General features: G+C 37.0%; 1 protein-coding gene across 1 annotated transcript; it reads right to left on the bottom strand.

The window, feature by feature from the left end:
• Positions 1 to 9,659: 9,659 nt before the first annotated feature.
• Positions 9,660 to 22,669, bottom strand: LOC107601444 (follistatin-related protein 5-like). The gene is made up of 5 exons (XM_016293627.1): positions 22,644 to 22,669; positions 20,495 to 20,496; positions 20,224 to 20,390; positions 13,825 to 13,945; positions 9,660 to 9,835 (listed from the first exon to the last, which is right to left on the bottom strand). Exons 1-5 carry the CDS (start codon positions 22,667 to 22,669, stop codon positions 9,660 to 9,662), a joined length of 492 nt encoding a protein of 163 aa, XP_016149113.1.
• Between the last annotated feature and the right edge of the window lie 5,254 nt (positions 22,670 to 27,923).

Below are 27,923 nucleotides of genomic sequence, written 5' to 3'. Positions count from 1 at the left end.
AGCACAAATACATTCCATGCAACCACTTAAAACAAAACAAAAAAGAGTTTAAAAGTGGTCTGTATGATGTATATGCTATTTTAACATTTCTGAATTAATACAAAAGCTCTGGGTGAGAAAAAGAGCAATTTACTGAAACCAGCTGTGTGAATTTCAACTAATAGTAGTGAATGAATTGTTCAGACAAGTTTTCTGAATTAGAATAAACTATACATAAAAAAACTGAAAGAAAGAAAAGGGCCACATACAATGCAATTTCTTTACTAATGTGCACTTAAGGATTGTTTATACTCCAGTTTGGACGCGTACACGGACGGATGCAGACTACTTGTATTTATACTACTGAAAGTGTATGCTGGGGTCTGCTGGGCAGACGTGTTCCACACATGCGCAGTAGATCGGCTTGAACAGTAAACAAACACGGGCAATTTCTCTCCATGAGTTATTACACATCTGGCTGTCTTTATATTGTCTTTATATATGATCACTGGCATATCCCAGCATACAATGGCAAAGAGATGTTGACATTGTTCTGATGGGCCTAGTCTGTGACAGAGCAAAACACAAAATTACATGGTGTGAAATTATAATTCTGACAAGATCCCTACAGTAGAGCCTAGACTGCCTGATCCAAAAAATAATAATAAATAAATAAAACCCCGGATAAACAGATAAATGGACAATTTAACCATCCCATTTGGCTTTTGGCGTGGCTCTTTGCTAACATACGAGAGTTTTGTGTTTGACTGTGAAATTGTGGGTACTCAAAGACATTTTGTTTCTCTGCATCTGTTCCTTTATTTCTGTTCACCATCTCTCATGATAACACTGGAGCAAACATGGAATCCTATAATCAAACAAGCACACAGCTGCAGGAGACCACAGGGAGAGCAGCACTACTATTGTTTGTATGTTTGCAGCAGGTGGTGTTTATCTGACAGCCTTAAATACTTGGCCAGTATATTTTTCCCCTTGACCAGACAGCAACAGCATATTGTCTCTCTTCTTCTTAGATGATGAGCACACTCACACCTGAGTGCTTTGCATCACCCCAGCCTCAAATCACTCATCTGTTTAAATCCTCCTCCCACAGCTCACATCTGCTGACATTTCCACTGAAAAATATCTTCCGGGACAGGAGATGTACTCAAATATTTGATGACAGTAACTTGTTGCAGGAATTGCTTTACTACTTAACTGAATCAGGGTGTTTGCATTGTTTTACAAGGGGCACTGTTTTTGGTGTCAGACTCTTAGTTTAAGCCTAAAGGTGAAGTGTGTCATTTGTGTGCCACAAGCAGTACTAAATGGAACTTCAAAAATAATAATGTTTCCAAACTGGTTTCCCAAAAACTCTTTCTTCCAAAGCTAATTCTTGAACTAAGCCAAATTACCTCTTTGATAGATCACAACATTAAAACATACTTTTCTAAACCAAAAATATCTGGAAAAAGGAGGCACAAGACTGTACTTAATTCCTTTTTTTTAAGGGGAACATTGAATATGTATATATATATATATATATATATATATATATATATATATATATATATATATATATAAAGAAAGAATGAAAGAAAATAATACTTTTATTCTGCAAGAATGCATTAAATTAATCAAAAGTGCATGTTACCAAAAAAATTTCTATTTCAACGCAATTTTGAACTTTCTAATTATCAAAGAATCAAAGAATGTATTCAACAAAAATACAGTTTTTAACATTATAATGATTTCTGAAGGATCATGTGATACTGAAGACTGGAGTAATGGCTGCTGAAAATTCAGCTTTGCCATCACAGGAATAAAATAGATTTTAAAATATTCTAAACTACACTGTTAATAATTTCACAGTGTAACACCCCTGTGGACTGTTCTTTGTGGTTTCTTCCCCTTTTGTTGGTTTAGCCCATACTATCATTATTTAATTACCCTCATTGTGCTCACCTGTCTGCCACTAATTATCTGCCCTATATCTGTTCCTGTCTCTTGTAGTTGAGTTTGTCGGTTATTGTGAATGTTACCCCGAGTCTGAGTCTGAGTCTGAGTCTGAGTCTGAGTCTGAGTCTGAGTCTGAGTCTGAGTCTGAGTCTGAGTCTGAGTCTGAGTCTGAGTGCTCAATCTGCCTGGTTGTATCTTTATTGGAATCCTTGTCGTCCTCGTCATCCTGCCTGCCTCCACACACCGTGACAGAATAACCGACCCAAAAGTAAAGTATAGCGGCGTCTTTCCCCTAGTTTCTTTTTCCGGTTTTTGTCTTTTTATTTTTAGTGTTATGGATTACCCCGCCTTCCAAATCCTCCTGCTGGAGCAGGGGGAACGCTGTCTTGAGGACCACACGGATGACTTTCTGTCCCTGGCTCACCTCACGCACTACCCGGACAACTGTCTGCCACTAATTATCTGCCCTATATCTGTTCCTGTCTCTTGTAATTGAGTTTGTTGGTTATTGTGAATGTTACCCCGTGTGTGTCTTTCATCGTCCTCAATCTGCCTTGTTGTGTCTACATTAAATATCTTTATTGGAATCCTTGTCATCCTGCCTGCCTCCACACACCGTGACCGTGACACACAGTGGGACTTCTCTTGTATCTAACTGCACTCTCAGAATTTTCTTGTAAACAAACAGCATCATACTGTGTTTCTACAGTGCATATGTATTATGAAGGCACCCAGCATGCAATGCAGCTTGAATGGATCATGCAGTAGAGTTTTTTTTTTTTTAAACATTTGTGCTATTGAACTTGTTTTTGGTTCACCTTTAGCAGTTTGTGGTGTTTGTTTATTTTGTAATGTTGGTTTATGTTGTAAGTTGTTTTTATTTGTTAAGTTTTACCATTGTTGTGTTTTTTATGTCGAGTATTGATGTCACATCTTTCAAAGAGGTATCTCAGCAGTTGCTTCACAATTGTGAAAGATCCATCCACAAACAGTTATGAATACGTTATTGATTAATCTTCATGCTTAAATAACGCTGAAATAAAATCTTCATGTTCATCTTAAAATCAGGCCGTTTGCTTATTTTGAGTCTGAGTCTGAGTCTGAGTCTGAGTCTGAGTCTGAGTCTGAGTCTGAGTCTGAGTCTGAGTCTGAGTCTGAGTCTGAGTCTGAGTCTGAGTCTGAGTCTGAGTCTGAGTCTGAGTCTGAGTCTGAGTCTGAGTCTGAGTCTGAGTCTGAGTCTGAGTCTGAGTCTGAGTCTGAGTCTGAGTCTGAGTCTGAGTCTGAGTCTGAGTCTGAGTCTGAGTCTGAGTCTGAGTCTGAGTCTGAGTGCTCAATCTGCCTGGTTGTATCTTTATTGGAATCCTTGTCGTCCTCGTCATCCTGCCTGCCTCCACACACCGTGACAGAATAACCGACCCAAAAGTAAAGTATAGCGGCGTCTTTCCCCTAGTTTCTTTTTCCGGTTTTTGTCTTTTTATTTTTAGTGTTATGGATTACCCCGCCTTCCAAATCCTCCTGCTGGAGCAGGGGGAACGCTGTCTTGAGGACCACACGGATGACTTTCTGTCCCTGGCTCACCTCACGCACTACCCGGACAACTGTCTGCCACTAATTATCTGCCCTATATCTGTTCCTGTCTCTTGTAATTGAGTTTGTTGGTTATTGTGAATGTTACCCCGTGTGTGTCTTTCATCGTCCTCAATCTGCCTTGTTGTGTCTACATTAAATATCTTTATTGGAATCCTTGTCATCCTGCCTGCCTCCACACACCGTGACCGTGACACACAGTGGGACTTCTCTTGTATCTAACTGCACTCTCAGAATTTTCTTGTAAACAAACAGCATCATACTGTGTTTCTACAGTGCATATGTATTATGAAGGCACCCAGCATGCAATGCAGCTTGAATGGATCATGCAGTAGAGTTTTTTTTTTTTTAAACATTTGTGCTATTGAACTTGTTTTTGGTTCACCTTTAGCAGTTTGTGGTGTTTGTTTATTTTGTAATGTTGGTTTATGTTGTAAGTTGTTTTTATTTGTTAAGTTTTACCATTGTTGTGTTTTTTATGTCGAGTATTGATGTCACATCTTTCAAAGAGGTATCTCAGCAGTTGCTTCACAATTGTGAAAGATCCATCCACAAACAGTTATGAATACGTTATTGATTAATCTTCATGCTTAAATAACGCTGAAATAAAATCTTCATGTTCATCTTAAAATCAGGCCGTTTGCTTATTTTATATTAAAGCTTGTCATCTTTTTAACATGTTTTCATTTGTCCCAAACTTTTAAACGGTAGTGTATATGAAATGTATGATTTTTTTTTTTACTTCTGGAACCCTATTGGTTAAGGCAGAGGTCAACATGTTGGGCTGATTAAACAAAGCAATATTTGAAAACGTCAGCTATGAGACTTACTGTGTAGTTGTTTCTACACATTAAACTGGGAAAGACAATGCATTTTAAAGGGGTCATATGATGAGATTTCAAGTTTTCCTTTCTCTTTGGCGTGTTACAAGCTGTTCGTGAATAGATAAGATCCCTAAAGTTGCAAAGACTAAAGTCTCAAACCCAAAGAGATATTCTTTATAAAAGTTAAGACTCGTCCACACCCTCCTAAAATGGCTCGTTCTAACATGCCCCCACATTTCTACGTCATTGTGTGGGAAGATTTGCATAACACCGCCAAAATGTATACACAAAGAATGTGTAACTTTGATTCTCGCTGTAGTATTGTTGCTGCCGCCGGCATGTCGTGGAGACACTGTGTGTTTCGCTGTGAAAGCAAAATTACTTTGTTTGGTCTTCCAAAAGAAGACACAATTAGAAATCAGTGGTTAAGTTGTATTTACACTGAACACTGTTCTAGAAAAAGTTCAAACTAAATATTCAGATGTGTGCAATGCATTTTACGGAGGACAAGGACTGTTTCCTGGCAGAGTAGCCTAATGCCGGTGTTCCGGTGAATTCAGTTCCCCTGTTTCCCCTTCGGTGCACATGATGACCCTATACAGTCTATGATGCTGACAAATAATGCTGACTCACAGCCTGTAAGTACGTTTTCATATTTAATGGATTTGCCACTGACGATTCAAACGCGAGTTTTGAGCAGTGTAGAGTAGCGCTTGTTGTTTGTCGTTTCTCTGATCATGCAGACATGGTTTTATGTTTTCGCGGCGCGATGCAACACAAAGCGTAAAAAGACAGTATAAGTCATTATAATCAGTAATTATGTTCCCACTGGATGCAACAAATGCCTTGTTTATAATGGGTTTTGTCTCGTCTCTCCGGGACACGGCATCACAGTATGGTAAGGGGCGTAACATTTCTATCACACGCTTGAGGAATTCGCCCAATCACAACGCACTGGATAGCTGGCCAATCAGAGCACACCTCGCTTTTCAGACCGATGAGCTTTGTAAAAATCGACGCGTTTCAGAAAGGCGGGGCATAGAGGAGAAACAATAATGTACAGTATGTGGAAAATAATGTGTTTTTTTAACCTTAAACCGCATAAACATTTCATTACACCAAATACACAAAATAATGTTATTTTTTAGCAACGCGTATGACCCCTTTAACAGCAAAAAAATACACAGTTCAACTTTAATACCTTTAGAAACAAAATCAGAAGAGTGGTCTATCATTGCAGGACTTTTACTCAGTGGCCCTTAAGATTTGACTTTTTTTGGTGGACATCCAAATTCATGATCTCTAGAGCACCATGGCTGGGCTGAGGGACACTGTCTGACCTCTAAACCTTGAGGAGAGAGAGAGGGGACCAAGATCATTATCTCCCCTCTGAGTGCAGTGTGTTTTTCCCCACTGACCTGTAGAACGGCACTGACCCCAAATGCTGATGGCTGACCACCAGCTTCACCTTGTTTTGCCCTTTGGATGTACGATTACTTTTATCACACGCCCCTACAACCTTTCAGAGGCTGCAATCCTCACTGTACATTCAACAACCAACACACAACTTTGTGCTATGAGTCCTAGCTTTTACTGTTCTGCATCAGGGGTCATCTTCTGTAACCAAACGTCAATGGAATTTCAGACATGTACTGTACTGTACAGAAACCACATCTCCCATTCATAAGTTACTCAGCAACAAGGACAAATTCATTACACAAAAGCTAAAGCAGCATGCTAAAGGCTCACTGACATCAATAAATAGAAACATTTTAAATGTAGTGCTTGGGCACAAGTTGGAAATGTATTTGCCGGGCTAGTGCACTCTGTGAAAGCAGGGAGTCATGTATCATCCCAGGCTTATGGGTTCAGACCTGCTGTTGCAGGAATAACGTAAGAGGAAATCCCAGCTGACAGTGCAGGATTGTTCCTCTCATGCACATTGAAAGCAATATACATACTATCAAATCCAACCATTTAGCCTGGTTTCAACACAAGAGACAAATCAGAGTTACCCGTGACACACACTAATATATAAAAAGAACAGTTCACCCAAAATGAAAATATTTGCTCACCTTCATGTTGATCAAAACCTGTATGACTTTCTTTCTTCTGTGGTAGATTTAAAAATTATAAGTAACGTAGCTGAATGCACTTTGCAATTAATAATGCAATGAATAATGGTGCAATAATGGTGCAAAAGCACCATCAATGTATCATAAAAGTGGTCTATTTTACTTGCGCAAGCTATACAATAGCTATGTGTGAAAAACAAGTCTTTAATTATTGAAAATGTTAATGTTCCTAGATCTCCTAAAGAGAACTCTAGAGAGTTCAAAATAGAAATGACAATGTTTGAACTGGAAATAAATTATTCTTTTAACTTGGGTTGTTTCAATGAATCCAACTGATTGGTTTAAATCACTGACTCAGTAATCCAGTTTCAGTTTATTGTAGGGCACTGTTATCAAAAACTAAAATTAAAATAATTTTCACTAACTAAAATACAGCTGTAAGCAATGTAAGCAGGTTATTTTATATGAAATAATGATCTGTTAATTATTCAGTAATGTTTAATAATAATGTTCCTATGGCTCAGTGGTAGAGCATTGCGTTAGCAGTGCAAAAGGTCATGGGTTTGATTCCCAGGGAACACATACTGGTAAAAAATGTATAGCCTGAATGCACTGTAAGCCGCTTTGGATAAAAGCGTCTGCTAAATGCATAAATTAATAAGTTCATTCGTAAATATTAAAGCATATTATCTCACATTTCTAGCTATTTTCATTTATTAACTAATGATCCATTAAGCATTATATAATGTTTGTTAATGATTTATGAATGTTATTATAATGAATGTTATTATAAAGTGTTACCAGATATAAATATTAGATGAAAGACTTCAGTTAGAAATGAAGCATTGCCTTGGCAACTAACTGAAATAAGTTAATGTACTAAAAATACTAAAACTACATAAAAATTAACTGAATATATTTAAAATATATAGAGCATACTATAATAGTATATAAATAATACTAAAATAACGCTGCTGTAAGGGAAGGTTATCATTTAATAACAACAGAGACCAAAAATTATATCAGTGACTTCAAAACACTTGGAATATAGTAGCCATTTGAACTACCTTTATGATGCTTTTTGAAGATAAGAGCTGTCACCATTCACTGTAACAGCATGAAAAAGAGCAACCAACATACCGGCGAACTGTTCCTTTAAAAACTAACAATGATGTTACTTCTGTGTCCAAAAGGAAAATATATTCTAATACAAAGAATTGAGGAGAAACCATGAGTGAGATGGTCTACAGCGAGTGTTGATCCAGACAGCCGGAGGTGTTCACCTGTCAGAGAAGAGATCAAAGGGTCTGGAAGAACTGACTCCAGATCAGTGGGAAGAGCAATAGTGAATCTGTGTAAATACTGTCATGCATTATGCATGCACACAGACAGCATTGGCTCATGTTGTATGACCTGTGAGGAAACCCTGGCCTTCTCTGTGCACAGTGCATTGCTCTGTCATATCTCGCTAAACTACAATAGCTAGACCTCTGAACTCAGTCTGTGGACTACATATCTCAAAAAAGAAAATGTGACCGATGAGTGTATGATGACCTGTGATGGGTTCAATACAAAAGTATTACTGTTTCCTCAAACATTTTTAACAAGAAGAAATGTTTCTTGAGGATAAAATCATCATATTAAAATGATTTCTGAAGGATCATGTAACACTGAAGTAATTAATATCTGCTAAAAATTTAGCTCTGACATTCATTAATGACATTTCAAAATATATTAAAACAGAAAACATTATTTACATTTTTTATAATATTTCATAATATTACTGATTTTACTGTATTTGTTTTACTCAAATAAATGCAGCCCTGGTAAAAGTAAGATACTTCTTTCAAAAACATCTTTAAAAGTCTTACCAACCCCAAGTTTTTGAATGGTAGTCTACCAAAGCACAGGTACTCAATTCCAGTCCTCGCATACCACCGCTCTGCACATTTTGTATGTATCTCTTAGCACTTCAGATGTTTGTTCTTATTCGACCTGCGAAGTGGACATCACAGGATATTCCGCCATGTTTCCAGTGCAAAGGGAGCATACAGCACATGTTCCATTCAAAGGGCATTAAAGTGTGCGAGACGTGAATTTAAATTGTATTTATTTAGAGAGGTACATCATGTCACACTTCTCCAGTAAGTTTCGTCTGTGTGTGAAGACGTTGCAGGCCGTGGCATAGCACAAATAAATGTTCCGAAGTGAAGCAAACTTAAACAGATTTTTCATGCTCAGGGAGTAGGGAGCAATGAACACTGTGTAGGGACCATGTCAATCTGAACACAGTTAATGACTAAAATACCCTGACCCTAAAATTTCCTTCACTACTTATTTTGCACCTCATCAACCGCTACTGAATCTGCAAAGAGACCAGAGTGGTCGGATTACAGAATGAATGACTCTTATAAATCGGTTCTTTTTAGTGATTTAAACACTTACAGCGTACAACTAACTGTGAGACTGGATGTTCATAAGACAACATTATGCATTTGTCAGTAGCATTTTATTCAAACGCACAATAAAATACTACCACATTTTCAAAAGTTTGGGATTTTTCAGTAAGATCTTTAAATGTTTTTGAAAAAATATCTAATATTGTAATATCTAATACAATATAATAATATAAAACCCCTAATAATTATATCATATGCTAATCAAGGCTGCATTTACTTGATCAAAAATACAGTAAAAACAATTATTATTATAAATGTTGAAAACAGTTATACTGCTTAATATTTTGTGCAAACTGTGATACTTTTTCAGGATTTTTTAATGAACAGAAAGTAAAAAAATTTTTTTTTTTTTACATTTGATTGAAATTGAAATCATTTTTTACTTTTGATCAATTTAATGCATCCTTTCTGATTAAAGTTTAAATATTTGAAAAAGCAAACAGTCCTACTAACCCCAAACGTTTGAAAGGCAGTGTATACTTAATGTCACCTCTAAAAAGACTGTGAAAAGTCATTAAAAGGTCTGTATAACACACCTTTATTATAAAAATTTCATATTTCATTTGGCAGTGGAATTGCATTTTCTTCCCAAATATTTATTCCTTAAATAAACTAAAAGGTTATTGAATAGGACCATTAGGAACCAGAATCAAAATGATTAAATTCTTTATGATTCCCATTCATAATTGTCACATACAGACCTCCATGTGAAAGTGTGTCATTTCTGTGGCATTAGCAGCATTACTGTTTCAGTCATAAGAAGAAATGTCCAGTGGTTATTTGTCTGTACCCTGAAGTGTGAGTTGTTTGGAGAGTTTCGTGGTGATGTCCATGCCGTTCTTCAGCCATGAGAGTTGTGGGTCAGGGATGCCCTCAGCGTAGCATCGCAGACTGGCTGTGACCCCCGGCTCACGTGCCTGGCTCTCAGGGTACACCCGGATAACAGGGGGCACTATGAAAAAACAGAGGAATGGACAAAAGTGTAAGCAAAGTGAATGAATGAACAAATAAACAACACACTGAATGGTTAGAATTAAGTTCTTTAATGGGTTTGTAAAAAATCTGTTTGATAACGGCTGAAACATTTATAGCGTTCTCAAGTTGTCATGTTAGCTTTAGTCTGAACAGCTGACTTTGGAGGAATGTTTGTTGATGAGAGGCCCCACAGGTGGGGATTGTGGGATTGAGTAAAGATCTAGATCTAGATCATGACAAACACGTCAATCACTGCTACAGTGCAACCAGCAGGCAACACGGCTATATAAAGCTTCTTCAGAATGACAAGATCAACGTCTGCTTTTGTAAAGATATGGGTACATTTTTTCAGTGTGAAATCAGCTAGTATAATAAAGGCTTTTGTTTGGAACAGAGAACTGTACTGTCATTAGACTAGGGTATTCCCTTAATTCTAATTCAGAACTGGTTATATTTTGAAAACGTTCCATTAGCGGTTTTCGTACATGCATTCTTCCGCCGATGTAGACAGAATACTACACTAAAATACCCTGACCCTAAAATTTCCTTCACTACTTATTTAGCACCTCATCAACCGCTACAACAAATAAACAACACACTGAATGGTTAGAATGATGTTTATATTTTTCCTTTTATCTACAAGAAAGTGTTTTTTTTTGTTTTCTTTTTGCCTTTTGACTATTAAATATCTTGAATATGCCACCAAATCATCACAGAACTCAAATGAGCTTGAGAGGTCAAACTGTCATTAATTATTAAAGTCCCCCTGTAGTGAAAATCAGGTTTTAATGTTGTTTATTTGTGTATGTGGTGTTTTTAATATGCTTTTAGACAAACCATGTGCCAATCTATTAATCAACACCATTGCTGTGTATTTTCTCCTTCTACTTCAGGAAAGGTTGGAAGGGAAGGAGTTCCCATAACGGAGAAATATCTCCGTGATGTCTCAGAAGGCTGAAGGCTGACCCAGAAATATGGTTTGAAACAACCCTTGGTTTGCTACGTCACAAACCAATAACCAATCACGTCAAGGGATCGATTCCTATCACTAGCATGCAAAATATACCAATACCAGCACAAAACCAAAAATAAATCAGACAAAATAAAATCAAATAATATTCATCAAAACATTTCATGGGATTGTTAAAGTCCCCCTGTAGTGAAAATAACGTTTTTTTACGTTGTTTATTTGTCTATGTGGTGTTTTTAATATGCTTTCAGACAAACCATACGCCAATCTATTAATCAACACCTTTGCTGTGTATTTTCTCCTTAAAACTAGTTTCCCAAAGGCTGACCCAGAAATATGGTTTGAAACAACCCTTGGTTTGCTACGTCACAAACCAATAACCAATCACGTCAAGGGATCGATTCCTATCACTAGCATGCAAAATATACCAATACCAGCACAAAACCAAAAATAAATCAGAGCAAAAAACCCATGAAGCTGTGGTTTAATGTGAATTTAGAACCTAACTTGCTAACTTGCATTATAACCCGTGGCAACAGTGTAAAAGTAGCCCGGAGTCAGACGCACCTCTCCCGCAGCTGCGTCTGCACTTCACATGCATATGCTCGCGGGTGCGAATTAACAATCACAAACGACTGCATTCGAGTCTTCAAGGCATTTTAGGACACAACATCGTCAAGTAAGTAACTTTAACGAATGTCACAGTATTCACTGTAGTTGTCCGCTAGTAAAAACATAGTTTTATCAGTCATGATCCAGTGGATCAGGAGGCGCTGGCTGGTGTGACTGAGTGGAGGCGGGACTAATTTGCATATTCATAGATCCGCGTATAGTAAATGAGGCAAGGGTGTAGAGTTACATTCAAGCTATTTTAAGGCACGAGAAAATTATTTTCTGAAGAAATTTTTTTTAAATATGTCATTTTGATGATCAAAGATAAGTTTTAAGGGATACAATATTTGACTACAGGGGGACTTTAAATAAAGACATTTCTTAGGAAAATAAAAAAATGCAAGCCAAGCATGATGATGGTGTTGATAATAATAATAATAATGATAATAATAATAAACATCTTTATTTAACCAGTTCCCTTTATTTAGAACTCTATATGAGAGGAAATGGGAGAAATGAGAGGAACTGTTTGGACAGCGGTGGCGGGGGCCCCATTTTGTAGCACGCAAGGGGGTTGATTTAATGAAATGATTTGCTTCAAGGCACAAGTAGAATTTGAGTCTTAAGCTCCCTGGGACTCAGACTATTTACTGTGGAGTGGAACTCACTATTGGAACGCAGAAATCATTTAGTGTAAAAATCACAAGCTCAGGCCCTTGTGGTGTTCCAAGATCAGCTCATTGGCAATGAACAGATTATGATAAACAGTAAACCGTGTGAAAATGCCATTCATGAAGGAAAATGTAGGAAAGCATATCAGCATATCTGTGATACTGAGTATGAGAAAGAAAGAGCACTTAAAAGTGTTCTGAAGACATAAAAATATGTGTATGAGGAATAAACCGGAATTTAGGTAATTATTCAATCAATGCCGTCAGCCAAAACTCTGATGTGTACAAAAAAAAAAAAAAGTCATATGGACTTGTTTCTGCTCCATTTTTTGCAGCTTGACAGATCTGGTTTCTTTTCACTTTCATTAGCCAGGACAATCTTCAAAAAATCTTATTTTGTAAAAAAAAAAAGATGGTAAATTGTGTAAATAATAGTGTAAATAACGACAGACCTTTCATTTCTGGGTTAATTATCCTTTCATTAAAAAAAAAGAAATTTAATCAAGGGATTTTTTGGTTAAATGAGCTACGCTAAAAAACATAACCAGTGCTCTCTCTTTCTTATTCTCTACTAAGCTCAACCTAAAAATTACCACAAAAAAAAAATTATTTACGAATTGACTTTTCTTTCTGTGTGTGTAGCTAACACTGCTCTCATACATCTGCGTGCTCTTCAGGGTCTTTAAAAATAACGAAAATGACACCCTCACCCTCACCCTCACCCACTCACACACACACACACACACACACACACACAAAAAAAAAATATATATATACACATTACATACATCACAGAGAGGGTTATTAATGTTTTTCTTTTTTAGTCTGTCAAGCAAAACCCTGCCTGGAAAACAAAGCAACATCATTTCATTGTCAGTATAAATAAAAAGTTTTGAACGACAACTTTGAAAATTGAAATTGAATTGAAAGCCTAAAGGTTGACAGTCATTTCCGTGTGCCGTGCAGGAAATTAATTAAACATTGTTTGTGTACTAAAGAGAAATGTAAATGTTTCAGCTTAAATTAAACTACACAAATGCAATAATAGAAAAAAACCCATCAGCAAACTGACTAAGGACTGAGAGAATATAAGACCAAAAAATATTCCAATGCTCTTGGTCATCAGGAGGAAGCATAATTAAGTAAGTGGGAGCATTAGTACCCTTGTGACTTAAGACACAGAAAGGGAACGTGTCATCTACTAATTAATTTTCCATTTCCTTCCAGCTCTGACCACAATTAATTGCTAGGCAACAACTCCGGAGGCAAGTTCAATTGTTTTTTTATCCAATTAAAATGTGATGTTATCATTTAGGGGCATTTGATTGCTCTGTGTTTCATGTGTCAATGAGAAACGGCAAGGGAAAAGGTAGCAGTTTAAGGAATGATGAAAAACTTGTATTTTGATCACAGGGGACCAGGAAGATGCTAAAAGACCATTTGCCCTTCAGAAGAAAGTAACACCATAGCTGGAATGAAATTATGAAAAAAGCATGTGCGTCAATCCTTATAGTACTTAAAAAAACCTTTTTAAAATTATAATAATTATTATTATTATCTTGTCAAGTTGTACTTGCAGTACGGTGCATGTTTCATTTTAGATTCCATTCATTGTTTCTTTAAATCTAACGGATTATTATTATTATACAGCTCTCTGGAAAACTTGATCGTGACTGGTCAATTTTGCAAGTGAATGTGTTGTACATTACATACCATTAACCTGCAGGGTGTGTGTTTGGAAAAGCTGCTCGTAGCCGTCTGCATGGCAGGTGTAGTTGCCCATGTGCGTAGTGGTCACCTTGGTAATGTACAGTGATCCATCATCTCCGAAATCCTGTTAAAAACACACAAAACTACCATCACCGTGACCTTACAGAGTGAAAGATTACGACACACAAGTGCAAACAACAGCCCAGAGCTGGAAATGTCAGAGTGTACTCCTATAATCAACGTTAGTTTGAATGCATAAATCTGCAAATAAAAATGTGGAAGTGCAATCAAGCATTCAGATACTGGACTGCAGAGAGAAAAGAGAGCAGCTTGCGGTGAAACTCTGTGACACAGTGAAAAGAAAACACAGAAGGACTAAAAGAGAAAGAAAAGGAGAATGAGGACAGTTAAAAAACAGGGTAATCAATAGGAGCAGATTGCAGCAGACATTTGCATCAGTTCTGCTGCAGGCCGTCATTACAGCTCTACACACACCATTTATTCTCCCCACACTGTTTTTGAGAAAACCAGTCCAGACAAAAATGAAGAATGTTTTTTGTCTAAACAATGAAACTGACATTCATTGTATAGAAAAAAAATCTTTGTGTTCTGCATATGAAAAAAATTCATAAGGTTTTAAATTTTTTTGATGAACTCTCTCTTTAAAATGGGAGCAAGAGAAAATTGAGCCCCAGTTTATGCAGAAGTTAGAGAATATGTAACTGAAAATGGAAATTAGGTCTCCCAACCGATAAAAGAATTACATACAGAAAATATGCAAATAATTTGGGCTGCCAACTGATTTATTAGTTGCTAAGAAAAGCCCACAAATTAATATAATTAAAAGACATTACATTATTGTGCCAGATAAAAGAATTAAGTAGACAATAAAACTACTGTTTCTACATAGCCACATAGTTCTAACAGCACAATCAATGAAGAACGGCAGTTTGGCTGTGTTAGTATGCACGGGTAAGGATGTGAAACTCTGCTCACTACAGGCCACAACCTTGATCATGCAAATAAACAAGCCCCTTTCCTCACAACATGCTCTTAATAAGTGAAAACAGCAGTACAGAAAAAGAGCATTTTATAAAGAGGCAAAACAGAGGAGCCTCTGAATATGAAATAAAATCAGATCGCACCAGTCATTTAAAAGTCTAATGATAAGAATAGAAAACAGAAGAATCAGTGCATAGAGCAACACGCAGTATCAGAGACAGCAAAGGCTGAAGAGAAACATCATCAATGTCCAAACACGAAGCTAATGAATTCAAACGCCATTATTTTTACAAGGTCTACTGGCCTTTCCTGACATCCTGATGCCCAGGAATGCACAAGTATTCCTTCAAGGACGATTCAGATGGTTCTGATTAAATATGTTAATTTTGATTTGATTAGGCTGCAGAATCCAGATAAAGCCAGATAGATGCAGTATGACTGAAAAAACTTGGACACTCACATGTATGCACACAAAGCCATAGTGAACGGGAGTAGTTATTGGGAGAATTAAACATCAAGTAGTGATGCTACTAAATTGCACTTTTTAGTAGCATGACAATACCTCAGTTTTCTAATGAGTGCTAATGTAGAACGATGGCACATTACTGGTTTTAACGTGAGCTTCGCTACAGGGCACTCCATTCCAGACTCTTGCCACTTCACCCCGGACTCCATTTCCCATAATCCTTTGCCCGGACTCAACATCAATTGCAATCACCTGTCTCTCATCACCTCATCCGTCTCACTCTATAAGAACAGCACACACACATGCTCACATTGCTGGTGATTGAATGTTTAGCCCTTCTGTGTTTCCTAGTTTTGCCTTTCTCGTGTTTTGATCCTTGGACTGTTATCTTGTTTTTGATTGACTGCTGCCTGCCCTGATCATTGCCTGTCTTGTTGGATTACTCTTTTGTCTGTGCTAGTGATGAGAAGTTCTGCTCTTTTCAAAGATTCGGCTCTTTTGGCTCAGCTCCCTTAGAAGAGCCGGCTCTTATGGCTCCCAAATGGCTCTTTATTTAGTATCACTCTGACCCTTCTATTTTAGCCCAATTTAGCAATTGTGAATGGTTTGTGTGTTGATAAGCAATTTTTTATTCAGTGTTTTCATAAAAGCCTTATTTTTATGCATTTGGTTACACTTTATTTCGATAGTCCACTTTAGACATTCTACTAACTATAAGTAACTTTGTAACTACATGTCAACTACATGTCAACTAATTCTCATTAATTTGCAACTACATGTCTACTAACTCTCAGAGTAGACTGTTAGGGTAGGTTTAGGGTTAGTAGAATAAGTTGACAAAGAAAGTGTTAGAAGATATTAAGCAGACAGTCTACTAATACTCTACTAACTGCTAGTTGACATGTAGTTGCAAAGTTACTTACTGTTAATAAAATGTCTAAAGTGGACTATCGAATTAAAGTGTTACCATGCATTTTTTTTCGTTACAAAAAAAAATACACAGATACTATTATTTAACATTTTAATAAAACTTTAATAACAACACTTTAGTCTTTAGTGTAGGTTCGCATTCAGAAAAATATCAGATGCCTCAGCTTGGATGTGCTCATGTGATTTCTCCTCTCTGTGATTATTTGTCCTGTTTTTGAGAAGACTCTCTCTGAGGGGACCGATGTTGCAACAAATTGCAGTGTCTTCCTACCTTAACCAACGCGCTTGCGTTTAAATCCGGATCCACCACCTCTCTCTGTCGCTCTGTGTACCTGGCCTGTACCACTACACTCGTACTCTTCGGAGCTTGTGTCCCCATTCCTTCACATAATGGTATGATCCGAGTCTGTCCTCCGATGTGATTAGCCTCATGTGTATTTTATTTTTTCTTGTAACGAAAAAATGCATAAAAATAAGGCTTTTTTTTATAACACTAAATAAAAAATTGCTTACCAACACACAAACCATTCACAATTGCTAAATTGGCCTAAAATAGAAGGCTCCGGTTGAAGATTCTGCTCTCCCTGACGGGAGTCGGCTCTTCTCGTTCGTTACAAAGAATCGGCTCTTAGAGCCGGCTTGTTCGCGAATGACACATCACTAGTCTGTGCCTTGGATGTTATTGTTTGCTGGTATCTGACCCTGCCTGTACTGACTATGCTCTTTTTAATAAAGCCTGCTATTGGATCCCCACTTCGTTGTCACGACGCCTCTATCGTTACAGTGATATTACATTATGCATACTTTAAAACCAAACAAAATGACTCTCCAAAATAACTATCTCTCAAGTTCTGTTGGGAAGTGTGATTCATTTATGGCAACCAGTTAATTCAGATGATTAATTTGAACTGATAAAAAAAGAAGATACATTGGATTCCCTGTATGACATTTTACAGCTTTAAATTCAGTTAAATGTTGCCATTTCTATATTATGATTATTATCATTTATAACCTAATACAGTTGTATTTAGTTTAAATCTGTCAGTTTCAAAGTAGTTCCCCAACACTGGTTTACACTACAGTATATTATATAAGGCATATGATATACGGTAAACCACTGCAAAATATAAGGCCAGGATATGGCATCATAACCCTCACGGTAAATGAACAGAGAAATAAGATGTCTTGAAGAAGCACTGAAGAGTGCAAACCACCAGCTCCTTTATTTCCCTTGACTCAGAACCAGCTCAATAGTGCAGGCACCTTAACCTGGTCTTCAGATTTGTGAGTCACCGAGGGTTAATTGTGGTGTTAGAACTGATTAGCTTCATGGTTTTCTGACTGTAGCAGCTTAAAGGCATGCAGACCCAAAAACACAAACCGACCTGAGAGGGGATCTGCAGAACGAAAATCAATCCAAACAACAACATTTCAGTGTCAAATATCATTTTAAGTGCAAAAGTGAAAATGTCAACACGCAAATCTATCAGTTTCATATCTAACATATTTCCCCAAAGCTGGTTTACACTACAGTGTATTATATAGAGGATATGATATATGGCAAACCACTGCAAAATATAAGGCCAGGATATGGCATCGTAACCCTCATGGTAAATGAACAGAGAAATAGGATGTCTTGAAGAAGCACTGAAGAGTGCAAACCACCAGCTCCTTTATTTCCCTTGACTCAGAACCAGCTCAATAGTGCAGGCACCTTAACCTGGTCTTCAGATTTGTGAGTCACCGAGGGTTAATTGTGGTGTTAGAACTGATTAGCTTCATGGTTTTCTGACTGTAGCAGCTGAAAGGCATGCAGACCCAAAAACACAAACCGACCTGAGAGGGGATCTGCAGAACGAAAATCAATCCAAACAACAACATTTCAGTGTCAAATATCATTTTAAGTGCAAAAGTGAAAATGTCAACACGCAGACATAGTTAACTGCTGGATATCGAATTTCTGCTGTACATGAAACAATTGTCACTTTCTAAAGATCAGACATCTAGATTTTCTATTTTATCATTCATCTTTTTGATTAATGATAAAAGGGAAATATACAATCTGGAAGATTACACTGTAAAACCATAAGCTAGCTCAAACGATTCTTCCTGCTCATCCTTAATAAAGTTTTACCCACAATTTCTACTTTAGTCTTTAAATCCTCTTCTTTTGTTTTATGTATTCAGGGAGCAGTTCATAATAATGGCCATACGGTGGTCTCAGTTGCATCCCATGACGCAACGCTCAGCAAGCTCCCTCATTTTCAGCACATTAATGTGCGAAAGATGCTTCCTTACATGTCGACGGGATTCACTAAACTTAACAAAATTACCTTTAACTATACTTGGATTTATGAGGTTGTCTCTGACAGCAGACTGAAAAGTAGACACAAGAAAGAAAAAGATGCATGCAGAAATAAAGAATAAAGAATGAAATACAATTGTATTTATAATAAAAATTAAATTCACTGAGCTTAACAATATTACCCCAACTATACATTGATAAATAGTAAACTAAACTAAAAAATAAAATTAAATAAAAAAATTAAATGTGCATGCAACATGGCTTGACATGACAGACATGGTGACATTAAGTGCTCTGGGAATGAAGGATACCTTAAAGGTACATTAATGTTTTTTCTGGTTTAGGCCAGGCAACTCTGCTGTCCTAAAGGATTGTCTGTGGCTTGTAGAGCTGCTGACATTTAAACAAGCTTTCCTCTGAGTCTTTAGATTATTCATGTAGATGCTACCATCTTGTGTGAATGTGCATGTCCCGTCTGGCTGATATTGTGGTAGGGAGTGCAGGGTGAAGGTTCTAAAGATGGATCTTGGCAGCCACAGACTCCTTCCTCATTTAAAGGCCTCATAAACTTTTAATGTATTAAGGATGGCACAGAGGCCAGTGTTGACTCAACTGATGAATACCTCATTGAGCCAAGCTTTCGGCTGGTCAAATTACACACTCTTAATAGAAATAAAAGTATACTGTAACGTAATGAAAAATGAACAGCTTTACTCTATATTATATGCCATAAATAAATAATACAACAATAATGATAATAAAAATAGAAAATAAAATAAAATAAATGACAATGGATATGTTCATGATAATATATTGCTAAGATAAACAGCAGTGTTTTGGGAATACAACATTTCTGCACACTCACAAACTTATATACATAAATATATAACACTTTAATGAAATTGTATTCATTTATGTTAAGACAGTCTCAGTTTTTTCCCTGCAGCATATCCCCAGAGAGACATACCATATTCTCTATGCTGCTTTCATTTATTTAAGTACTTCTGTTTAATTCTTTTGCTAACTATTCTTTTCCTCTTAAATGACTTCATTTCATATTGGCTCAATCAAGCATCATAAAAGACTGCCAAACCCATTTAGTTTCTCTTGAGTATCTTCTCTCTCAATCCTCATTTACACTAATGTGTTTTCTACTGAGTTGTGGCCGTGTTGAGTGATGTTGCGTTACAGCGTGAACATTTAAAACATCGCTCATATCTCAATTTGGTATCATGGGGGCCAGATTCCATCAGCCTGGGTTGGTTAAGGTTACTGTAATAAATATATATTATAGCTGGAGCGTGGCACAACTGTGAAACATCTGAAATCTCAGAGACTTTGGAGACTTTCATTTGACTTATTGTCTTATTTATGGGTTCCTTTTGGAAATCCCACCTGGCCTTGATGTCTTTGTTGAATATTTTACTCCAAAAGCTAAATCGAGTGGAAAGCACATTAAGAGATGAAGTGAATTAGATTAAACATTGAATGAACCCACACCATGTCATATCATTTCAAAACAAGCTTTTGCACTTGTGTGTCAATTTACTGGATTGAAAGTGTCGCCACTTGCTTTCAACAGTTTTAAAAATGTCGCTGATTGAAACACTTTCCAGATGCCTTGTACATACACACACTCATCCGGGTAAAAGCAGAGTGTGATAGTGACAAAATAAGGTGAAAGAGGTGCGTTACTCACGTTAATGTCCTCCAGCTCCAGCATGTTGAGAGCATGGTTGTTGCGTCTCCAGATGATTGGCGGCCGCTGGTCTCCTGTGATGGCACACGTGAGCACGGCGCCCTGACCCACCATTACCGTGGTGACACTCAGTTTCTGGTCTTCAGGAAGGCTGAGCTGATAGACCTCTGAGAAACAACAGAGAGAAAGAGTGGTTTCATATCAGCTTTCTTCCCAGTAAGTTTGTTCACTAGGTGTCCACATCAGCTATTAACATCAATTTCTAGCTCACTTCTGTTCACAGAAAATTATTTGAGATTTCAACAGTGCACCAGCTACTTTGACTACATGTGATTTCTAGTGAGAACATCAAACTGTTCTTAGATGCCACATTACTGGTGTGAATATCATTTCATGTGACACCTCGCACTTCATTAAAGGAGACATATTATGCCCCTTTTTATAATATGTAATATAAGTCTCTGGTGTCCCCACAATGTGTCTGTGAAGTTTCAGCTCAAAATACCCCACAGATCATTTATTATATCATTTTGAAAATGCCTATTTTTGAGTGGAAGCAGAAACACGCTGTTTTTCGTGCCTGTCTCTTTAAATGCAAATGAGCTGCTGCTCCCCGCCCCCTTTTCCAGAACAGAGCAGCTTGTACCTGCTAAAAAACATCTGTTTTGGTTCTGATTATCATGTTTAAAGTGCTGAAATCATGCGTTTTAAACACTGATCTATTATAAATAAACCATATTAGTTTAAACTTCTGATATACGGTTTTCTGAGTGCACACATTCGAAGCACATGGACAGAAAGCGGCTGTCACAGCATGTGAGTACTAAACTAAGTTCTCGTTCACACACAAGTTTACATTAAAAACACACGAGTTACAAAAACAGTCGGTCTATAAAGGCAAACAGCTGGGAAATAAATCGCATGTTTATTTTAGATCAGTGTGGTAGCAGCAATATACAGATGGCCTAAATAAATCATTAAATCCACTGCTCTCTTGTCTGCTCTAAGGCTGGGACTCTAAATAGTGTTATGTGCTCATCTGTGCAGCCAAAGGCAGAACAGTTAGCATGTTTTGCTCAAACTTTCTCCATGGCATTAGAGCTGGTACACTGTTGTCGCTTGTGAAATCAAAATGACGCCACCATGGAGATCCCTTTGCAACGTCATTAGGGGAGCGAAATTAGATGCGCTCGTTTTTTCAGACACTTGCAGAAAAAGGCTTACCAAAACAAAGTTACTGGGTTAATCTTTTTCACCTTTCCTTGGTTGGTAGATGCACCAGGGACCTGATTATAGCACTTAACACCTGGAAAAGTCAGATTTTTATGATATGTCACCTTTAAAGTAATAAACTGTACTACAGACAGTTACAAACAAGTGTAGTGTAAATGGAGGTTTAAAAGACTGCTTCTTACTCTAGAAGCTAGGCTGGTTTAGTGATAACTTGCTAACATACAGTAGATGCATCAATATTTACAGTGTAAAAAGACACACACACACACACACACACACAGACAGCAATAAGAGGCAATAAGTAATTTAATTAAGTTTCATTTCATTTTGAAAAAGAAATAAGACAAAATATACAAACACAGTAAATATTTTGCAACATAGCAAAGGAAAAACCATATCTACAAAGTGCTGCAAACAATAATTACAACAAGTCTGAAACAGAGCGGGATGAAGCAAAAGCTTGTTTCCCCCCCCCATCCCTTATAAGTCTGATCTCTTTATTTTTTTGTGAGTTCTTTGGATAAAAATAAATAAATAAATAAATAAAATAGAACAGCATGTCAAAGGTCACTTTTTTCACAAAGGCAACATTTTATTCTTGATATTTTTCTCACACCCTTATATTTCCATTTTTGTCTTTATTTACATACTTTTTTTTTTGAGAAACAGATTTTATAGAGCTTCTGCTTTTCATACAAGAAAAGTGGAGATTATTTACACTGTCAGATGCTATAAAGAACAAAAATTGCCATAAAAGTATCATACAAAATTGATAATAATAAGAAAATGTTTCCTGAGCACCAAATCAGCATATTAGCAACACTGAAGACTAATGGATGCTGAAAATTCAGCCTTGCCATCACAATAATAAATCAGATTTTAAAATACACCGTATTCTAGCAGAACAGGGTTATTTTAAATTGTAATACTATTAAGGTTTTACTGTGTTTTTGATCAAATACTTTTAAACTTTCTTTCAAAAACGTTTAAACAAAATATTACCGACCCAAAACTTTATTTTTATATTTTTCTATGCACATATTCTGAAGACGAATGATAACTTTTTATGTTAAAATATCCAATTGACATTTTTAATTGGACACAAACAAAAATGGTGCTGTCTCATGTCCTTTTCGGACCTTACATTAGGGGTGAACTATTTTTAAACTCTATCTGGTGTTGGTTACCCAACCTCTTCATCTTTTTGCCCCATTGTCATTGGCAAACAATAATCTGACCTCTAATGAATACAATAAATAAAGCTTGAATGCAGTAAATCAGTACAAGTACAGCTTCTCATCAAAACAGGCCATGTGTATGTGTGAGTAATACTCTGACACCATCTCTGCCGTTCAGTAATATCCTGCCTAGCCATTCAATTACACTCTTTTGTGTCTTAATAGATTTGGAATTTGCTCCAGGGCAAGCCACTGCGTTTTACAATTCCCTGTAGAATTGAGAAGTGAATTGATTTTTCAGAACAAGGAACGCAAGAGAGAAGATGAGTATTTGTTTATGTGTATGCCAGTGAGGGAGTCTATTTTAGGTATAAAAACACCCGGATGCAGCCTAAACAAATATGGTGCACTGATAATACTGCAAGACTGTGAATGATGTAAACAATTATGGCAGGTTCTGTCCAGACATTTAATCCTGAGTATATGCTTGTGATTAATGACAGTACAGTAAGCAGAGGTTTTGCCCCCTCATTTACAGCACGTGTAGCAGATGAGTATACTCTCCCTCAGGGCTCGACCATCTCTCACAGCAGCAGTGTAGAATTAAAACTGAAGTGCACGACTGCAGTTTTGATTCAAGTTTTGATTTAGTTCAAACTCTTTCCCATTCCAGAGCAGTGATGCTTCTACTGCAGGAAGAGCTAAATCAAAACCGGTATGAGAAAGCCCATGGAAATCCTCTTTCAGAGTGTTAAACACAGTTCTGTTCTCAATCAGTTTGGTAACAAATGAGTGATAACTGCATTCTGTAACCAAAGTGACTACCTTAAACATTCAGGACTCATCTACTGTTAATGGAAGGTGTAGTATACACATTGCCAATCAAAGGTTTGAGGTCATTAAGATTTTTAAAGAAATTACTATTTTTATTCAGCAAGGATAGATAAAATTGATCAAAAGTGATTTATAATGTTACAAAAGATTTCTATTCCAAATATAATATCTTACCTACTTTTTAACAGAAGTGTAATATTTTAGCTAAAAGTGGCAGTACAATGAATTTTGTTAAATAACAATTCATTAAAATGTTCCTTTTTTACATCCAAATTCGAACTACAATTCTGCACCCTGTTTGTGACCTTAATTTAAATTAAATTAATATTCAGGGATTTAACTAAAATGTAAAAGGCATTATCAACTGTTGGCACACAACCCAGGACAATTTGGGAGTCACACATGTTAGTAAAAACAAAGTAAATGCCAAAAACTGACTATGCGAAGATGGCGAGATAACCAAAGAAATATCAAGTTTTTTTTTAAATGTAAGGATAAATTGCATTATATATAATAAACAATTGTAGCGTCTCGACCAATCTGACACTCTAATTTTTATTAGATTAACAAATCGTCACAGTCCCCTCACTCAATAAACTGGATGCCAGGATTTCTGCAAACACCAGGCCCCCTTGGTCCCCATGACAACTAATCATGATATCACTGGTTTTATGACCCCCCAGGAATCATCAACTAATTTCAGCAAGATCTTGGGCCTTAAGATTGCATCAGGAATCTCTTTCAGACAGCCGAGACTCGCAAGTATCAAACTTAGTCTTATTAATTGATGCATTAAGTATCAGTTACACCTTTTTACAAGGTGTGTTTGAACTAAGAATCTGACGTATCCCCAGGTGTAGATCTGCTGAATATGCAAATGGTTCCATAAATTTCATTCCTTATGCTTATACAATGTTCATTGTTTGCTCATAACCGGAGTCACTAATCATGCAGATTTACGCTACAAGCTTTGTAGAATTGTACAGTAAGAAAGTTATTTCCCTTAACCAGGAAATTAACGTTCTTAGAATTGACAAGACAGTTGACCCTGAGAGGTCAGCTAAATATCTACAGCGGATCTAAAATATGAATAGTTAATTATAACTAGTTATGGTTAATTATTCATATTTCCTGTTGTGAGCTGAGTCGCTACACAATATACAATACAAGCTTATACAGAAGCAGCAACAGAGCCTTTCCAACAAGCAGTGATGCTGTCAAAGGTCTTCAGTCATAATTACCAGCTGCTCTCCCATCTAAAGTTGTGCCCTGCTTTCTGTCCCCATCCACTAGTACATGTATGAGCCCATAAGGTCTCTGTGATCGATGCAGAATCTTTTAAAAGTGTTGCGCATTGAAGTCAGATGGAATAAAACCTTTACTGTGACCCAATCAATGTGAGAGACAGGCAGTAATAGAAGCTGAAGAAAGGCTGACTTCACACCACCTGTGAAAAACACCATCTCCATGGTACTTGTCAGTAGGAACGCTGGAGGCCCACTCATATTAGCATGCCATCACACTTCTAATTGGGCTAATTGTGGCTCATATACAAGAGGGACAGTGCAGAAACAAGTGGGATAAACACCTGGTTAAATTTGATGAATGAAAGTGCATTTCACACCATATTACATAGCTGTGAATTTCTTTTTTTCTGTCTCTCTCTATACGTTTCCACCTTCTTTTTTTCTTCACTTCCCATATGGCAATCTTTAAAAGTCTGTATTGCCTTTCACTGAAGTCAATTTTGTTTCAAGTGAGGCCCTGTTTCTTATCACACAATTCTCCACTGCCAATGATATTGAGCGGTTCCTGTATTTCTCTGTGTTTGAGTGTGTGTGTGTGTGCATTTGTCTGTTTTGCAGACAGAGCAGGTGGATTGACGTTCTCTCCGGAGGCATATCAGCCTTGACAGATGAAAGGAACGGCATTGTGGGCCGGCGTGGCGTTAAGTAATTGCCTTCTGACTTCACTGGGGGATGTAAGTTTGGAGCATGAAGCATACAGCTATGCCAATTGCACAAACCAATCATGACAAAGAACCATGTAGATGCACCAATCACAAGTAGGAACATGAGTAAACGAGGGTCAAAGGCAGAAAAATTACTTAAAGTCTGAAAGATTTGCCATTTTTAACCTTTTTTTTTTTTTTGCTTACAAAACTCCCATGAACAATATACACAAATTTTACAAACAAGTACCTTTGCTAAAATGTGCATTTCAGACATTATAAGAAAGCCCAAAGTAATTCTAAATGCATATTTCATCAGTACAAGCGTAAAAATGTTAATGTGTGTGTGTGTGTGTGTGTGTGTATGTGTATGTTAGACCAGTTTATGTGTTTATGTAGTATGTTGGACTAGTTTAAGTGTTTATGTAGTTAATAAAACCTTACTTGTATCACACTTGACGTGTTCATTGTTTGCTCATAACCGGAGTCACTAATCATGCAGATTTACGCTACAAGCTTTGTAGAATTGTACAGTAAGAAAGTTATTTCCCTTAACCAGGAAATTAACGTTCTTAGAATTGACAAGACAGTTGACCCTGAGAGGTCAGCTAAATATCTACAGCGGATCTAAAATATGAATAGTTAATTATAACTAGTTATGGTTAATTATTCATATTTCCTGTTGTGAGCTGAGTCGCTACACAATATACAATACAAGCTTATACAGAAGCAGCAACAGAGCCTTTCCAACAAGCAGTGATGCTGTCAAAAGTCTTCAGTCATAATTACCAGCTGCTCTCCCATCTAAAGTTGTGCCCTGCTTTCTGTCCCCATCCACTAGTACATGTATGAGCCCATAAGGTCTCTGTGATCGATGCAGAATCTTTTAAAAGTGTTGCGCATTGAAGTCAGATGGAATAAAACCTTTACTGTGACCCAATCAATGTGAGAGACAGGCAGTAATAGAAGCTGAAGAAAGGCTGACTTCACACCACCTGTGAAAAACACCATCTCCATGGTACTTGTCAGTAGGAACGCTGGAGGCCCACTCATATTAGCATGCCATCACACTTCTAATTGGGCTAATTGTGGCTCATATACAAGAGGGACAGTGCAGAAACAAGTGGGATAAACACCTGGTTAAATTTGATGAATGAAAGTGCATTTCACACCATATTACATAGCTGTGAATTTCTTTTTTTCTGTCTCTCTCTATACGTTTCCACCTTCTTTTTTTCTTCACTTCCCATATGGCAATCTTTAAAAGTCTGTATTGCCTTTCACTGAAGTCAATTTTGTTTCAAGTGAGGCCCTGTTTCTTATCACACAATTCTCCACTGCCAATGATATTGAGCGGTTCCTGTATTTCTCTGTGTTTGAGTGTGTGTGTGTGTGCATTTGTCTGTTTTGCAGACAGAGCAGGTGGATTGACGTTCTCTCCGGAGGCATATCAGCCTTGACAGATGAAAGGAACGGCATTGTGGGCCGGCGTGGCGTTAAGTAATTGCCTTCTGACTTCACTGGGGGATGTAAGTTTGGAGCATGAAGCATACAGCTATGCCAATTGCACAAACCAATCATGACAAAGAACCATGTAGATGCACCAATCACAAGTAGGAACATGAGTAAACGAGGGTCAAAGGCAGAAAAATTACTTAAAGTCTGAAAGATTTGCCATTTTTAACCTTTTTTTTTTTTTTGCTTACAAAACTCCCATGAACAATATACACAAATTTTATAAACAAGTAACTTTGCTAAAATTTGCATTTCAGACATTATAAGAAAGCCCAAAGTAATTCCAAACGCATATTTCATCAGTACAAGCGTAAAAGTGTTAAGGTACACATTTGTAAAGAAATATTTTGCCTGTACCAGTTCACAAAGCTATAGACTAAATTATTTTTTTTCACAAAACAGATTGACTGATGTAGCCCAATTTGTGAATGAAGCAGCCAGTTTTGTGAAAATAGTTCAGCAGAATAATTGTCTACTGTATAGTAGAAAAATATGCAAATTCAGATACAACCAATGTTAATACTTAAGTAATGATGTAGAAAAGAATCACTGCACTGAACTAGGTTGATTCAGTGCAATTCCTGAACAAATCATTTAGTCCAGATTTGTGAACTGGTTCAGCAGATTCATTAAAAAATTTACTAGGATTATTGAGTCTATAATACAACAGATTAATACAAAACAGCAATAATACACACAATGGCCTGAAGAAAATGTGTGTTCATTCAGAGAAAAGGTTTTCCTATGAATTAATTAGTAGAACAGTCCATTTCTCCTGTGCATTTGTACCCCTTGTTTCTGGAGAAAGCAGAATGAGAGCCGGCTCGCATTCCACAAGGTTGTAAATGTATCGGGTTACCATGAAACCAGGGTCTTGTTCGGCGTCCTGGGGTGTTACAAAGTATTTGTGAAAGCTAGCTAACAAAATATATATTGTGTGTTGGAGTAGTCCAGACGCTACAGACATTTTTACACTTTAAAGGATTATA

Source organism: Sinocyclocheilus grahami, unplaced genomic scaffold (genome assembly GCF_001515645.1).
Source record: "Sinocyclocheilus grahami isolate Dianchi unplaced genomic scaffold, SAMN03320097.WGS_v1.1 scaffold306.1, whole genome shotgun sequence".
NCBI lineage: Eukaryota > Metazoa > Chordata > Actinopteri > Cypriniformes > Cyprinidae > Sinocyclocheilus > Sinocyclocheilus grahami.
This window is presented reverse-complemented; position numbering and strand designations above follow the sequence as displayed.

Excerpts from the sequence above, each read along its gene's own strand:
- LOC107601444 (XM_016293627.1), bottom strand. The coding sequence starts at position 22,669 with ATGGGGCAAAAAGATGAAGAGGTTGG. Across the intron at positions 13,946-20,223 it reads TGGAGCTGGAGGACATTAAC|GATTTCGGAGATGATGGATC; the intron begins GTGAGTAACGCA and ends TGTTTTTAACAG. Across the intron at positions 9,836-13,824 it reads ACACACCCTGCAGGTTAATG|TGCCCCCTGTTATCCGGGTG; the intron begins GTATGTAATGTA and ends GTTTTTTCATAG.